This window comes from Abramis brama (genome assembly GCF_963993115.1).
Source record: "Abramis brama genome assembly, chromosome: 21".
In the NCBI taxonomy this organism is placed as follows: domain Eukaryota; kingdom Metazoa; phylum Chordata; class Actinopteri; order Cypriniformes; family Leuciscidae; genus Abramis; species Abramis brama.
Window position 1 is genome coordinate 22769408 of NC_139983.1, and position 17206 is coordinate 22786613.

Here is a 17206-nt window from a genome sequence, read left to right on the forward strand (position 1 = left end):
TTTTTTAAGTGTAATGTCTCAAGACACTATTCATTAAAAAATGCCATAAATTAAAGGTCCAGAATCATTTAATAAAGACAACGGAGGAAACACTGAGGTTAACAAAAGTAAAAAGTGTAATAAGTTATGACATACAGAGCTGACACGTTATCATGCACTCTCAAACTACATCAGGAGAAATAAAAACTACTCAAGAACAAATGCAAACCTGCTTTTGTATGATTCTAACATGGCTCTCTGGCACAAACAGTAAGATCATTTAACTCATTAACAACTAATTAATTTGTGGTGGGAGCAGCCAGCTATTGTGTGGCAAAAAGAACTTGCAATTGCACCATCTTGTGGCTACCGGGAAATTGCAACCTTGTTATTGTGAACTGTTTTTGTATGAAAAAACTAAATCACTGCTAAATAACAATGCTTTTCAGAAGAACACAAAACATGATCTACTTAAGAGTTTAATCTTTGGAAATGCTACTAGCTAAAAAAAAAAAAAGTGTGTGGCTGATAAATTCAGGCCCTACTCCATTTATGAGCTACACATTCAAGTTAATGCATGCACTTATAAACCTACACAATTGTTTTGAAAATACAAAGAACAGACAATCTTATCACTTCTAAGATTGTGTAGTAGAACATGTATTGATTTGTAGTTGATGCCCCAATAGGACGGCTCAAAGCAAAGCTGTCAAATTGTCTGTCTTCTCTGTTGAGTGATTCTAATGTACTGCTACATAACTGAAGAGTTAGCAACACCTGGGACCACTGATGAATAAAATGAGCAACTATGATCAATTAATGCTAATGTGAGTTAGGTTGAAAAATACCATATGTTTATGTATATGTATAATACTCATTAACCCCAATAAATAGACTAAGCATCATTGTAGATCATTAGGTAAATGCACACCATGAATCTACTGAAATATCCAGTTAAGAAAGATGGTTTTTTTTTGTTTTTTAAATGTCCTGCATTACTGAGAATTGACACACAGTGTAATCCAAATGTTTCTTGAAGAGCTCATAAGAGGGTAGTATGGGCAGAATGAGATGATTGGCATCACAGTGGCTCTGGGGAAAGGCACATGAAGGGTCTGGTGAGCTTAAGAATGAAATAGACGGGGTGGGTTTGAATCCAATGGACGGAACCAAATCTGCAGCAGTGGCGAATGTTAGGATGTCCTCAAGTGATGCTGCACACCGACCCTCTGGAAAACAAGAAAAGGGTTAAGATCATGCAAATAACAGCTTGTTTTCTAACACATCTTAAAGTCCCGTGAACCGGAAGAAGCAACAGATTTTACTTCAGTGCTATGACGTATTTCCAAGTGAAACGGATATTGAATAGAGGGCAGGGTTTTATTTTATCCATCTCTCTCGCTCATAGCAGACTAATGGTTGGAGGGGATTGGTTAAGCATTCCAAACTGATGGAATGCCATTCCAGACCAGAAGTAACTTTTCAGATTTTGATTAAAGATAACCATGACAAAAAAACAAAAAAAAATCTGTGATTTATCTTGCACGGATTAATTGTTCACCTTAAGACCGGTAATGTGTGCTAAAGTCAATAGGGTCAATTTTGATTTCATGAGGACTTTAATGTCATATTCTATTATCATAGATTTTATGATATACCTAAGAATCTAAATTCTATCAACATACAATACAATAACATATTTTGTAGGGAACATACCGTCACACTCATGCAGAAACTGTTTCCAATAGTTCATTGTTGTGTTTTCTTTTGCTTGTTGCTCTTTTTCCTCTGAAAAGCGGGCAGTAAAGAGCTCCAAGACAGATTCAGCCGTCAGCCTCTCCACAGGCCCACAGAAGACTGAATAGAAAGACTCTGCACACATCTGAACCTGCTCAAACAGTCCGAGGGTCCTCAAACCTTCACGAAATCTGGCAATATAAACAAGCAAATAAGTGAGCATTTACTTACAGTGTGGAAAAAATCAGGTATTGTAAAACGTGTATACACTACCATTCAAAAGCTTGGGGTTTGTACGCTTGAAAGAAATCATTTATGCTCACCGAGGGTGCATTTATTTGATCAAAAATACAGTAAAATTGTGAAATATTCTTACCATTTCAAATAAGTGTTTTCTGTTTTACTAGATTTTAAAATGATCCTTCAGAAATCATTCTAATGTTGATTCGCTGCTCAAGAAACATTTCTTATTATCAATGATGAATAAAGTTTTGCTGCTTATTTCTGTAAAAACAGTGATACTAAAGCAATGCACTTGCAAAAAAAGAAAAAAAAAGAAAAGAAAAGAAAAATGCTTTGCTCTCCTCTGCTCTAGCTTGTTTCCAAATCTAGCTTTCTAATAAATGTGGTATTGTATACTGCCAAATATTGCTGGCTCTATGACACATTTTTTATACTCTATTTTAAGTCACTGGATAAAAGCATCTGCTAAATTCATAGATGTAAATGTAATGTTTTTTTAAGAATCCTAAGATGAATACAAATAGAAATCTTTTGTAACATTTTAAATGTTTTTGCTGCCACTTGTTCAATACATTTAATGCATTCATATTAAATAAAATATGTATATGTATAATTGTTATTATAAATGTTAAAATATATGTAATAACACAGGCAGTTTAGGGTACCAACCTCTGCAGAGGCAGCTGTAGTCTGATGATCAGGTAAAAATTTAGTACATCCTCCACCAACATGTCCTTCTCAGAGAGTTTGCTGATCTTTCGCCAGCAGCCTGCTGCTTCCAAGTATTGTGACGCTGACTGCATTGCATGTCTAAGCTCCTTCTTTGAGTTTGCTTCTGCAATCTAAAAGTGCATTCAGAGTTTAGCAGGTGTACAACAACTGTTCGGTTCATTGTAATCATGTGTCTCAATGCAACAGCAGTTTTAAAGCACAATGTAAGAACAATATAACTCACCTGTCTGATTTTGTGTGCGAAAGCAGTGTCTCCGAGGTCTTGTAAAGTAGGCCTGTAGTTTGTGGGGTATTTGAACAGACTATGGTAGAGGGCTGGAGAGAAGAAGCCCACGGGAGGACCTCCGTGAATCAAAGAGAGGGCTAACAGACAGCCGACTTCAAAGTAGAGATCATCCCTCAGAGCTGTTCACACACAACAATTGTTAATTTTGAAGGTCACCTAAGTTGTCAGGCACTGTATTAATCAGGAATGGTACATTTTCAAGAAAAAATAAATGAAAACGAGCTTGAATTAAATAATCTGTTCTACCTTTTGAGTTCAGAGCCAGGTTTTTAACTCCATCAGGTCCCTCAAAGATTTCTGACATCTGCAGCTTCGAAACAAGTCGCTTGAGAAAGCGACGCTGATTCCTAATGTTGTTGTTCAGTTTGTCTTTGGAGAATTTCACAGAAAGTGTGCAGCAGGGATTAAAGTCACTTTGCCGCAGAACCTGCAGAGCTGCTTCCATCACCCCATCATCATCTCCCACTAGCACTTCTGTGGACTGCTGCAGTGATATCTGACAGGCCAGATCCATTAAGACCTCTGGAGAAGTGGCTGGCACACGCTGCCTAGAAAACAAGGAATTTTTCACATTTTCAGGAAAGGTGCTCAAAATAAAGCAAAAATTATGATTCAATGGATCAGCTTAAGTGTGTGTGTGTGTGTGTGTGTTGAAACAGATTCTGCAACCCCATGGAATTAATGGATGTTGGGTTTAGGTGTTATGTTGACGGTGGTGAAGAAACTGAATTCAATAATCTAAAGGAACAATAACTATAATTATAATTTATTATTGCTAAAATTATTATTATAAAAAAAAATTGAGTAATTAATAATACTTTTATTTATATAGAGTTATTCATTACATTTTACAATCACTGTACAATGACAAACTGAGGATGAAATGAGCCTGAAATTATTTCTGTGATAATCAACAGCACACAACCTCTCTATAATAGTCCAGAGGCATGAACTTATAAACAACCCAGAATATTACCGACTCGACCCATATTCTATTGATTAGGCAAGTACCTTTTAGTGATGAGCGAAGAGTGAAAGTCAGAGATGTTTTTAAACAGCCTCTTCCTCTCTTGCCTTATAGCCAGCGGTGATTCAACATGGTTTGGCAATTGCACTGACTCTGGCAAAAAACAAACAAACAAGCATATAATAAAAGGCAGTTTACAAAAGGTGAAGTATGTAACTTTGGATTAATTCTACAAAATAAGCAGATATTAAACAATAGTTTAGAGAGCTTACTGTTTTCCTCAACAGCAGCTTTACAGTCAGCACAAACCCAGTCGGTGTCGTAAAGCCTAAGGTTGGAGCACTTTCGATGAGTTCCCCTGGATCCACACAACTTACAACGAACAATTTCAAACAACCTGTGAAGTAAAGTATTTGTAATTTTAATGATAGTTAGAATCCTTTTCAAAAACAACCTGACAATCCATTTCATTATTTTAGAATGACTGAATAAAATGCTGAAATTACCCTGATTGTGAGCTGTGTTTACGACCTTTGTGACTAAGACACTTTACAGCATCGCAGTGCTGGTACACTTGCAGCAACTCTCCAAATGCATTTTCCTCTAGTTCCCATGATGCATCCCTGAAAAATATACAATATATTAACATATTGAAGGGGGTGGATTGGAATCCACTGCTGCTTCAATGTACAAGGCTTCAAGGTATTAATCAATATTTTTCCTTCTAAATATCAAATGAGTTGAATGACTTCTCTGGAGATTTTACTTTGTTATAGAAGTTACCAGTGTGATTACTGAAATGTTCTTTTCATGCATTCTTTAATGTCAGTATTTGATATCTGAATGCAGTAACAGTGCTTGCTTATTTAGCCCGGCTTCAAGAAATTAAATAGGGAAATGTTTTGTGTTTGAGAAAGGTCTTCAACATGTTAAAACATATAGGGGTCATTGAAGTCTATAGTTTAAGGGACCATTTCTCAGTTAAAGCCTATATTTTATCTTAAGTAATTTGTTAATTAAGTTTAAAAAATATATTTAGTGTAGGCCTATTTTGTTTTTTATTTGTATTATTTTATTCTGCTTTTCTCTCACTGTCAGAAATGCTGCAGGTGCGTGAATTTAAACTGAATCCAGGTTCTGTTGTTGATCTGTTCTGTATGCTGCTGTTTGCACTTTGCACGTTAAAATAAACCCTTTGATTAAAAAAAGAAATTGTTTGTATTTTTTTTTAAAGGGTCACAGATACGCGTCAATTTTATTTGTATTTAATGCCAATTCAATATTATAATATTATCAGTTAACGGTTAATAATCGATTAACGAGTGGCGGTTGTCGGTCGGGAAAATTAATCGAAATGAGCATCCCTAGAATAAATATTTATAACTTATTGTCTTGTGATGCCAAAATGATGTGAAAAAAAACTAAAAAAACCCACACACACACATATACATACATAAATGAATATACATATACATGCATACAAAATCAAATCACTCAAAATCAATATTAGAAGGTAATAAATTGTATTTACCGCTCTGGTATATATATTCCCATTCTGAGCATTTCCTGCTGAAACTGGTCCTTGTTATTGCATAGTGTGCATTTGAAGAAAAACATGGCAGCACTGTGTGCATAATGCTGGAACAAAATAGTTAAGAACCAGACTTAAATTTCTAATTCCAGATCTTTATCTTTTAATATGTTTGAATTTGTGGCACAATTACCTGTACACAATCCCTGTGAAACCAGCTTCCATGACACGCAGGACACTTGAGGACATTGTAGGAGAGGACAGACTCAATGGGCTCAAGACAGACGGAGCAGGAGAGGGGCAGACTGGGGCTGGAGACGCAGGACTGACTAGGTGCATGTTTTTTACAGAAAGACCTGCAAATAATTGCCATCATCAATACCAAAGATGAGAAGCCTGAAGAATTAAATTACTGGAAATTTAAAGGAAATTACACTACCATTCAAAAGTTTGGGGTCATTAAGGTGAAATATTGAAAGAAATTGATTTTGTTTTAGTCAAGAAAAGTGACAGTAAAGACATTTATAATGTTATAAAAGATCACAGGTCCTACAAAAAAGAAATGTTACTTGATCACCAAATCAGCATATTTGAATGATTTCTGAAGGATCATGTGACACTGAAGACTGGAGTAATAGAGTGGTGTAGGGGTGACATTTTTTTAGGCCAAAAGCAGAAAATGAGTTTGCATTTTACCACTTCTGGTTCCATTGTCCTGAAGTCAATGGGTTTTTGGTTACATGCCCGAGTTAAGGTCTGTGTTGAACAAGCTCAAGATATTTTCATGTTTTATTCTACTACATAAAATACATCAGTAATACCACCTTGTGATTTTTTTCAAGCTTTTACTTGTCTTGAAAAAAGTGGTTGCTAACAAATGGCTACATGGGACTACAGAGGTTGTCAAGGACATTAAACAGATAAACATACAATCACTAGCCCGATTTCACAGCCTTATTGTGTTCATAGTAGTTAAAAACTATTATAACTGGAACTTTAAGGGAAAATGCTCTTAAAGAGCTTAGTGATGGTGACGCTGAAGTCATGCAACCGAGGTGCAGTTTGTTTACAGCCTATGTTTAGCTTTTGACTTCTAGCGATGGTATTTATGCTTCAAAAATGATAAATGTTATGTTAATTTGCGAAGATTTTCACAATGAACAAAACGTACGAATCATAAGCTTTTGTTAGTTACAGACCTTATTTTCTGCAATAATTCAAAAGCCATTGGAAAAATTGTATTGGGTTTTTGTCAAGGGAACCAGTGTGACGCTAACTTCCAAGTTGGCCAACAAAAATACGCCATCCCTGCACCACTCTATGGCTGCTGTGCTGTTACCAAACTTTTGAACTTTTTTTACATTTTGCATATCACAAGAGACACTTACGGAAACAAGCCAGTAAACTGGAAAATAAACTCCTGCTCTACTCCACAAGGCATGTGGATCATTTGCCGACAGCTTTTGATGGAACACCCCACTGATGCACCAACCTTTTTGCAGTGCATGCACCTCTGCAAGTCAAACAGTGATACAGAATCAGATACATTTTACATTTAGTCATTTAGCAGACGCTTTTATCCAAAGCGACTTACAAATTAGGACTAAATTAAGCGAGTCATCATGAAGAGGCAAAAACAACGCAAGAAGTGCTCAAAATACGAAGTTCAGGCATTATTCAGAGTAGCATAAGCCCGATAAGTGAGGTTTTAAAGGGAAAGGGAACATTACATTTCTGCAATGTTAAATGGAACACGTCAACAGTCAAATGTGTGTTTACCAGCCTCGAAGATCTGCGGATCTCCTTTTTTATGTCATCCACGAGAAAGCCATGGACATCTTCATCCTCCTCCCCTCTCTGACATATTCCACTGGACATCAGCTGTAAAATTATATAGAAGAATAATTTACTCACTTTTATGCATGAATTATGATTTTGGTGATGCCTTCTACAATTCCTCTACATAATAATACAAAAATAAAGCTAAATCTTAACTAGATTTAGAAGTTAACAACTTTCCTGTTTGAAAACAAATGTGCATTAAAATACAATAAGCAGGGTGTGATATTCAGAATTACCATAAAAGATTCGTGGCTGACAGAACATGTAGAAATAACCAAGTATATGTGTGATCATCTAGGGTAGATTTTTTTTTATCATTAAACTGCGGTAGTGGCAGGAGTAAAATGTAATAGATGATAAAAGACAAAAACAAAATAACAATAAGAGATAAAGACAGTTTTGTGGAAAATAAATAGATACTATTTAACTACTCCAAAATGAAATGTACTGCACAAATACACAACATCAACCGTGTCTGAAAAAGGAAACAGACGTCGATGGCCATTGTTGCAATAAGAGCTGTCAGACACTTCACTCAGACAACTGTAAAATCCAAAGACTAACGTTAAATGTAATTTGGTGATTTCTCATTCTCACCAGACAGAAATAGTGGACAGTCAGGTTGTGCTGTTGGAGGGTGATCTTCTCCCCATACTTCTCTGGAATGTTGTCGGACCTCTTGCAAAGACTACAAACTAAATGACAGACACTAAATTCAGTTGACGAGATTGTAAAGAAATATTCTGGTATATAGGTACTTATCTGATTACTGTTATTATCATGACGAAGAAATTCGTTGCCACGTAAACTTGGAAGAAAAGCAACTTACTGAGGTCTTTGTCGTCCTTAATCTGTTTTATTTCAGTAGTCTCCTCTTTCATCGCTTTCATTATTGTATATTAACTTAGGCAGTAAAAAGTAAAAACTACGAAAATTTTAAAATGGCGATTTAAAGAGCTTTTTAATTAGCGTTCTGTTGCTACTGGCTTGGCTAGTTCAGTAACCGCCATTAGACCCACTTTTCACGACCTTCATCTAGTTTTTTCACTCCTTGAGATAAAAACACATGCTCCCATGTAGTCGGGTTTTTAATACAATTATATTATTGTCATTTGTTTGTGTGTAAGAGTGTAAGTAGCATGATACAAATTCAAAATTCCCTCTGGCCGTGAAAATCCGCCTCTGCTTGAGTTTGGTTGGTTGAATTCAAATCAAAACTGGGATTTCGCTGTGGGAGGGTCTCTGTGCTGCGGAAACGGTGCGGAAGACACGCACTACGCAACTTCCTTTTATTCTACAAAATAAAAGTGAGCACAGATTTTTTTTTAGGAGAAGTTTTTGAAGTTTGATTTTGTGGAAATATGGTTTATGAGGTACAAGTCACACATTGACAGTAAGTGATAGTTCTACATTGTGTCGTTATGTTGGCTATTTCAGATCAATTATTTAAAACTTTCTGTATTGTGTAATATTTTTTTTAATAGTCATAGATCACAGTAACCACAAACTTTGGTAATATTTATAACAACATGATGTTCTGTTAACATGACACGCAACGTTAGCGCTGCCTTAAACTTTGCAGTAGCCATGACATGTTTTATGTTATAAAATTATTTATAACATTTTTATTTAAAAATTAATATTTTATTAATTTTGTTTCTATATTAATAATTTCACTATTTATTCCATTAGTTCTTCAGCATTATGTCTGCAATTGTAATCCCCCTGTAAATGCAGTTATTCTGCCTCTGTGCAGCATTAAATGCACCTATATGTAAATGCACCTTTTTGTATGTCATATGCAACTTAAGATGCAGCTTTTGTGCCACCGTTGCAAGGTTAAGTTAGAGACAACTCCATAAAGTGGCTTTACATTTTTTGTTAATTTGGTGCAAAGCATATTTTTGTGCACTGATTGGCTTAAATACTTTAATATTCAGTTCCAAGAGACTACTTAAAGAATTTGAGGCATACAGAATGGTTTAAAAAACAAGTGTGCTCCATATATCATTACAAATATGTGAGAAGACCATTGGGCTTATCAAGTCACTAGTGTTAGTTTCTTATGACCATTTAAAATTTCCAGTAGCCTATATGTTGTATGTAACCACTGCTTTTCACCTGATTTTGAAGTTGATACTTCATCAGTATCACTAACCAGTAGGTGGTAGTAGATCGAAACAGTTCAAAGTGCTGTCCGCATGAGAACTAGCTCCCTTTTCTCAATCTGACATGGATCTGATCTCCTGAAGATCCATGTCCTATGATGTTTGTCCAATATTTTGACACATCTACACCAGAACAAGGCATAGTTTTGAGAACCATCTTTTCAGTAAAATGTCAAACGGTTCAATATTAATTGGCCACATTTTCTAATAGCGTACCCGTTTTTCATAGACTATATGGATAGGATATTTGTAGCCATTAATAATTCATTTTAATTAACAATATCTGTCAATATCTGTACTTTTGCATTCATTTACTACCTACAATTTTTTACAATTATTTTGTAGACTCTTCTGAACTAATTTTGTGTGGACTTGCTTTAAAGTATTGTGAAATATTACAGTTTACTGTGGTAGATTTTGAGCAAATCTGACCACTAACTGCTGCTGTGTTATGTCAGGATGTCATCTTGTGTATAATATGGAAAACTGCATTTGTTTTGTAGGGTGAGTCTACTAACTCATTGGCCTCTGTAATAAGAACTGATTAATACATCTGGTACAATACTGTTTTTAGAGATTTCTCCTACTCCAGCAAGTGCGTACACGTATTTCCCCCCATTAAATCGGCATTCAGTCACTGGATGCACCTGTAAACTAACCTGTGTTGCCCAGGCTGGCAGTCACAACTTCTTCATAGATTCACTGGAGTGGATTAAAACAAATAAGTGCTGGACTGCATGTCAGTTTTTCCTGCCTGAGCAGTGCTTCAGTCCTGCCAGGAGACCCAGATCAAGGTCTTGACTTGCTTATTGTTTGACAACACTTACAAGGGGGTTCTTGAATGCTCTTTTGACTTGAGATATAAGATTACAGGCAATGCTTTTCCTCCCTTCACTAAATTCCAGGGGGAGACCAAACAACTCCCTCAATTTTCGACACAGTGCTTCCTCCCCCACTGTCCAATGCTTCTCAGAGTTTGCATTATGCAAGCTAATTTAGCCAATTATGCACAGGTGTGATGCTAATTCTCCTCTCACATACCGAGCTCCCAACAGTAAAAATAGTATAATTATACAGCTGTCCTTGTGTTTCCCTTCCCAGCCACTGCAACAGCCTCTGTCTCACAAAAAACAGCGTTTCAGTAAAGGCTATCTTGAAGAATCGGCCACGACTTTCTCCCCTTTCAACTCAACCGTTCATTGTGAAACAGGTGTCTCCATATGAAATGTAACATTGTTTTTTTTTTTATTGGCATCTGTTTTTTATTGGCACTGGAAAAGTTTCTTTAGATTATTAAAATGGCTTACACTTTAGCTCGATAGTCTCCTTTAGACATTCTAACTATAAGTAACTTTGCAACTACATGTCAACTATCTCATTAATTTTTATTATGTCAACTACATTTCATTAGAGTATTAGTAGACTGTTGGGTTAGAGTTAGTAGAATAAGGTAACATACTTGCAAAGTTACTTAAAAGCTGCGTTTCAATTCAGAGGCTGCATCCTTTAAAGGACGCAGACTTCGAAGACCACAAAGGTTGGAACAAGCGTTGTTAAATGGGACGGTCTAGCCTACAGAGGATTTGTTCTTGTCGCCTAGCAACTGTGACAGCTGCCTTTGATGAGTGACAGTAACCTTTGTACTTGACTTTTTTGAAAGTTATATTAAACTGTCTGAAAACAAAGACTGTCTGAGTTCACAAACTGTCTAAATATGTCCACCATGGTCCATTTATGTTTATAATAAAGAGTATAAACTATATATAATCGTAGCAAGGTATGTCAACATTTGAATTACTTTAAAAGATTTTTTTTTTTTACATTTGTGTCATTAAATATTTGAGTATGTTGAAACCCAATTCTTGCGTTTAAAAGTGCAATTCGGCTGGAGCGGAATCACAGGAGCGCAATGAATTCCAGGGTAGGCAAGGCTGCGAAGGATTCATCTATTGCATCCTTCATTTCACCGTAAACGAAGGACACATTTAGAGGCCGAATTTGAAGGAGCCTTCGTCACGCAGCAATGACGCAATCGGCATTTGAATGCACTCTTCGAAGGATGCAGCCAATGAATTGGGATGCAGCAATAGTCAGTAGAATGTCTGTTGGGGCACCATCAAAATAAAGTGTTAGTAGATATTAAGCAGACAGTCTAATACTCTAATGACTGGTAGTTGTATGTATTTGCAAAGTTACCTTTAGTAGAATGTCTAATGTGGACCATCAAAAATTTTGATATTTATTATCAAAATAAAGTGTTAACTTAAAATGTTCTTCACACTAAGAAAAAAAATGGTTCCTAAGACATTCACTGAAAGGTCCTTTTATGGAACCCAAAATGGTTCTTCTATGGCATCAATGTGAAAAACCCCTTTTGGAACCTTTATTTTTAAGAGCGTAGGCACAGGAATATGTAAATAGTAGTTCAATGTGTCTTCTAAATTCACAGTTAGAGAGGAGGGCCATTTATAAAACAATGTTTGATGGGAATTTTAACCCAAGCGTCGCAAATGTGCATCCTAAGACTTTCCAAAGAGGTGTAATGTATTCCTGATCCCACACTCCTACACACCTCTGAAAAGTCCAAGGCTCTCTTTTTTTGATAGTGATAGAGCTTACACCGGGGACAGCAACCTTTTCATTATATTCTGTCACTTTTGATACATTTAATCGACATGACCACCAACCCAGATGAAGAGCTCTCTCCTCCAGACTAAAAAAACCCTCGCTATTATTATCAGGGTATAAGAGCTGCGGTCCCCTGAAAGAAGTCAAATTAAATGATCATGGTCCCTAGTTAGCTGCCCTTTCAATATACACATTTCTGTAGGGAATAGGATTGACTCTGACCCCACTCTCGAGGCTTCCTGGTGCACATGTATAACAGCTTGTGATATCTCATCTCGTGTGGCTTGAGGAAATTGCTGTCTACACAGGCCAAATAATTCTGTCTCTTTGACCTGTGGTTCAGGAAAGTCTAATTATCAGCTTCAGCGCTGGGCTCGCTGGGGTCCCCGAGCCGTCTTAAAGGCCCTGGGCTGTCACCCTTTCTGTCTCCCCTCCCAAAATGAAAATTGAGTTGTCTGCAGAGTGATAAAATGTGTCTGCTAATCAGAAATGTGAAAAGATCCAGGGTGAGAGTGGCACTAAGGGCATGAGAGAATTGCAGATTTCTTTCCTCCCGTCTGTCAGATTGTCTAAAGTTTTGCTAACATATATAATCATTTGAAAACATTCTTTTGGAAATATGCGCCATCTCATATCATAGACGCTCAAATTAGTCTTGTTATCATGACTTTGTTTGCTGCAGGAGTTATTTAATGATTTTACTACCTTTAATGCCATTTATCCATTCTTGTATTTATTTACCATGCTGAATAATGTCTATTTGAGCATTATTGAAGTTATGAATCATTATTTGTGATATAATTTGACACTCTGCAAAGGTAAAACGCTGTCGTACCAGTAAGACACAGTCCTTCATTTGGGAATAGAGGAAAAACAAATAAGTCAATGCATATGTGTGTGTGTGTGTGTGTGTGTGAGGGAGATGGGATTGGGGGGGGGTCTCTTTTTTCATCGCCCTCAGGTTACAGGGTTCATTATTGGGTGGAGCCTTTTTCTCTCAAAGGCATGCTGGGGTATCAATAACCTCAATGTTTCACCACACAATCGCTCTGAAAACAAACACAGAGGCTGGACCGCCATCACCAGGACCTACACTACAGCACCACGTCTCTGGACACAGGTAACACCTTTCACCCAGCATTCCCTCACTTCATAGCTGCAACAACTAACCTAAAAACTCCTCCACTGCTGGGTCGGCGTGATTTACTTCTTTGTTTCTTTTTTTAAATACCGCTTGTGTCGTTTGAATGTACAAAATGATTAATTCACGTTGTTGCATGCAAGAGCTGGATCTTTCTGTGAACATTATTCTGCTGCCGGGTCTGAAAAGGTTGAGCTGAAAAATGGTCTCATTTAAGAGCATTTCAATTCAACCTTTGAACCTAGCGAAGATGATTGGGATGTTTGCTTCCTTTCCCGTTTCTGCCAACTAACATAATTCGAGATCGACTTTTCCTGTTGCTCTTATGACTCAACAAAACAAGAAAAATAACTTTTGAAACCACGTCTCTTAGTTTCACATTGCATTGCTTTGGTGAAATCTAATTTGAGAGAAAATGGCAACCCAGCTGTTCTTTTGATAGAGAATCACCAAAACATGGGTTCTTTCAGTGCAACATGCATAGTCCATCCTCATCTACACATCAATGAGCCTTTCTCTTGTCTGCAAGGCTATAATTAAGGCTCTGTGCTGTGCTAGGGGTAATTTATCCTCCTTCTCTGGCTCTGTGCTGAAATCAGGTAGCAGGGCATGATTGCAGTGGATGGGGCGTTGCGCTTTGCACAATGTGGCCGCTTTGTGTTCTTCGAGCATGTGGAGCACATGTGGATGAGCTCCCATTAAATCTACAAATTTATTATGAAAACAAAAGGGGTTAATTGTCCACATATTTGTGTGCCGTGTAAATGAATTCTACGGGAAAAAATGTGTTTCATAGCAACCGTCTCCGGAAGGAAGGTCGGGTTGGTGTATTTTGTTGCTGTAGAGTGGTTCTATGAAGGTTACGGTGCGCTATCAGAGAGACGTCAGACCAATGACCAGTTTAAATGACCAGATATGTAACATTTCACTGCAAAGCATTTGAGAAAATTAAAGAAAAATTCATTTACTCAAGGTTTTTCATATGCAACTGCATCGCCATTGAGGTTTAAGCAGCAGACCAAAGAAAATGAGATCATTTATCTCCTCCATAATTAATTGCTTTATCTAGTCAATTAGGCATGCATGTTAGCACCTGCACATTCCCTGAAGACAAAGGAGAGATTTTTTTTTTCCAAAGGCAATGTTAGCTTACTCATTTTAGCTTTAATTTGTTACAATTTGAGCTTTAATATTTTGTCAAAATGTCTAAATTAAAAGACCAGACTAATTGTAATAGCATGAAGTGTCAGGGCCGTGCTGGGTTCTTTATGAAATATACAGGGAATGATGATTCTTAAATGTAAAATATATAATAAATCAAAAATCCTGATTCAGAAATCCTTAACATACAGTAAAGTGTATTCAGAGTCTTGTTTGTCCAATAAAATGACTATAATAATTGCAAAAATACGACAACAGTTTTCCATATCAATATCACATATTCAGCAGTAAATATACTAATCAATTATAGTAAACAAATTATTTCTTTATTTATCTATTTGTTATATATATTTAAAATATAATAATATAAAATGTCTCTAAAACGAAAATGTATTTTTTATTTTTTATTTTTTTATTCTAAAGCACATGGCCCAAAATAATGTTGAGCCATGTTATTTATCATTATGAATGATAAAATCTGATCAATCCCGGTGCTTTCATCTATTTGCTTTAATATGACTAACTATTCCCTGTCTGTCTGCATTGAGCCTCTGAGAATGTTCGTGTATAAAGAACAGTTCAGGCCCAGCAAAGATCACAAAGCCACACGGCCCAGCAGCTGCAGGACAAGGGTTAACTCATCATTAAAGAGATTAAACAATGTTAGTAAAAACATATTAGAGAGTTCCTGTGGATTTCCTCAGATTAAGTGGTTGACTCTGTAGTGTCTCTCTCCAGCAGGGAAGGTGGGATTTCAAGGATGTCAAGACCTGGATTAACCGTACCATGAGGGAGTCACGTGAAGATTTTTACCAACAGTGAACCATCCATCCCTCTCCTCAATCGTCTATTTCTTCTGAGAATCTAGGATATTGGCCAGTGTACATCTCACAAAAAGCAAAGGGGAAATTGGTCATATTTAATGATCATATAGGAGTTGTCCTATATGAGTGAAAGGCACAGGCAGAGCAAGTGAATAGGAATGAGGGAGATATGTTTTTCTATGTGTTTAACCAAGATTCAACATGGCAGACTCAACTCTTTATTTCAACATTGCAATTACTCAGAAACATTTTAGTTGTTTGCATTCTAAACAATCCGTCTCTCACCAGATGGCTCAGGATCTGTTCAGAAACCTTGTCCTTTACAGTGGAGGATTTGTCTTGATGTTGCTTGATCCCTTCAGGCTGGCTTGCGTGTTTACATTGAAAAATAATGGAAAAGTAGCGCAGTGGAATGGAAAAATGCATTCTGGGTGAACGGCCCCTTAAACCCTGTTTTAACTTGATAGACATTAGCTGTAAGCTAAAGAATGTGCATATTAAAGGGATCCTATTATGCTTTTTTATATATTTTTTTTACTTTCTTTCACTTGTAATGTTGCTATTTGAACATGGAAAAGGACGGTGCTTGGTTGAGTTGAGTTAGTAGTGTGTTGAAACCTCGCGATTAAGGGGTGTGACATTTTCGAAATGCAATCGAAGTGTTTGACCAATCAACACGCTGGTCCAGCCGACCAAACAGAGTACACTGAGAAATGCAGTCCAGAGCATTACTGACAGACTGGGAAGAGAGGTGCTGCAGCCATGTAAAATATGTGAAAAATAATGTGTTTTTGGAAAAACAAAGATCCTTTTATAATATAGGCTACTGTGTGTGTGTGTGTGTGTATATATGTATATATATATATATATATATATATATATATATATAAAATTTGTTCTGCTTCATGTTCATAATATACTGTTTAAAAAAATCCAATGCAGCTAATGCTGTTTTTATTAACCCCTGACAGAGAAGCGCTACATGTATATGTTTGTTGTCTGCTTCAAGAACATTAGTGTGACAGGTTGAAATGCAGTCCAGAAACATGTTGCCTAGAAACTAATAGAGTGAATAACCCAATCCCAATGTGTTTGTCCTAGTATAGGTAACCATTGGCAACAGCAAAATCTCTCGTCTTTTATGTTAACCTACCCATATTTCTTTTCTTCTTTTTTTAAACAAGTATGAGAATTTCACTGACATGGAACTAGACATTTGATGCATGAAATGTATCACAAATGTTTTTGGAACGTGGAAGGCATTATTCATTTTTATACCAGAGCTGTTTTTCTTGCACTGAACAATTTCTTTCTGAAACCCATAGCTGTCTGCAAAGACAGACTTCTTCTTGCTGTTCCTTAAAACGTATATTCATGACACAAATGAATGTGTGCACATCAATTTTTCCCCTTCCAGCTTAATTTGATTCTTTGCAAATCATGTTTGTACAACTGTGTCAAATGTAGCTGCAGCTTGTCTGAGGGGAACTACATTTCTGCTCTGTGCTTGCATACTCGTAAATGCTCCATAAATATGGCCCAACACAGTTATGCATTATATATGGGGACTCGTCTTAAGACCATTCCCTTTGCACATGCATGGCTGGGGAGTGATGGGGGTGCATGCTGCTGGGGGAGGTCGAGGTCATGTTAAGTTCGCTCCACTAGTCTGCAAGCACTTCTCAGGATAATCTGGCTTTTAAAATTAGGTGCCATGTGCTTATAGTATTCGCATTTGAATTTGTGAGCCCACCATCATCTTGGACACAACATAAATCCTAGAAAAAAATATTATTGTTTTACATTGTCTTTAAATACTATCAGTCAAGTAGCATAGTATAATAAGACATTTCTGAACTTCTATTGACATATGGCCTCAGAAAAATCAGTATGTGTATAACAGCTGGTCAAAAGATACTAGTATGCACCCTTAAAGGAATATTACAGGTTCAAGACCAGTTCCAATT

At 36.6% G+C, this 17206-nt stretch overlaps 1 protein-coding gene across 1 annotated transcript; it reads right to left on the reverse strand.

Moving 5' to 3' along the window:
* Positions 1 to 50: 50 nt before the first annotated feature.
* Positions 51 to 8525, reverse strand: g2e3 (G2/M-phase specific E3 ubiquitin protein ligase). Its single transcript, XM_084097404.1, has 14 exons — positions 8147 to 8525; positions 7915 to 8012; positions 7255 to 7356; positions 6864 to 6988; positions 5669 to 5831; positions 5476 to 5582; positions 4451 to 4567; positions 4217 to 4341; positions 3989 to 4097; positions 3224 to 3525; positions 2915 to 3096; positions 2629 to 2801; positions 1696 to 1907; positions 51 to 1208 (listed from the first exon to the last, which is right to left on the reverse strand). The coding sequence occupies exons 1-14, from the start codon at positions 8205 to 8207 to the stop codon at positions 961 to 963; spliced, it is 2124 nt and encodes a 707-aa protein (XP_083953530.1). The 5' UTR covers positions 8208 to 8525; the 3' UTR covers positions 51 to 960.
* Between the last annotated feature and the right edge of the window lie 8681 nt (positions 8526 to 17206).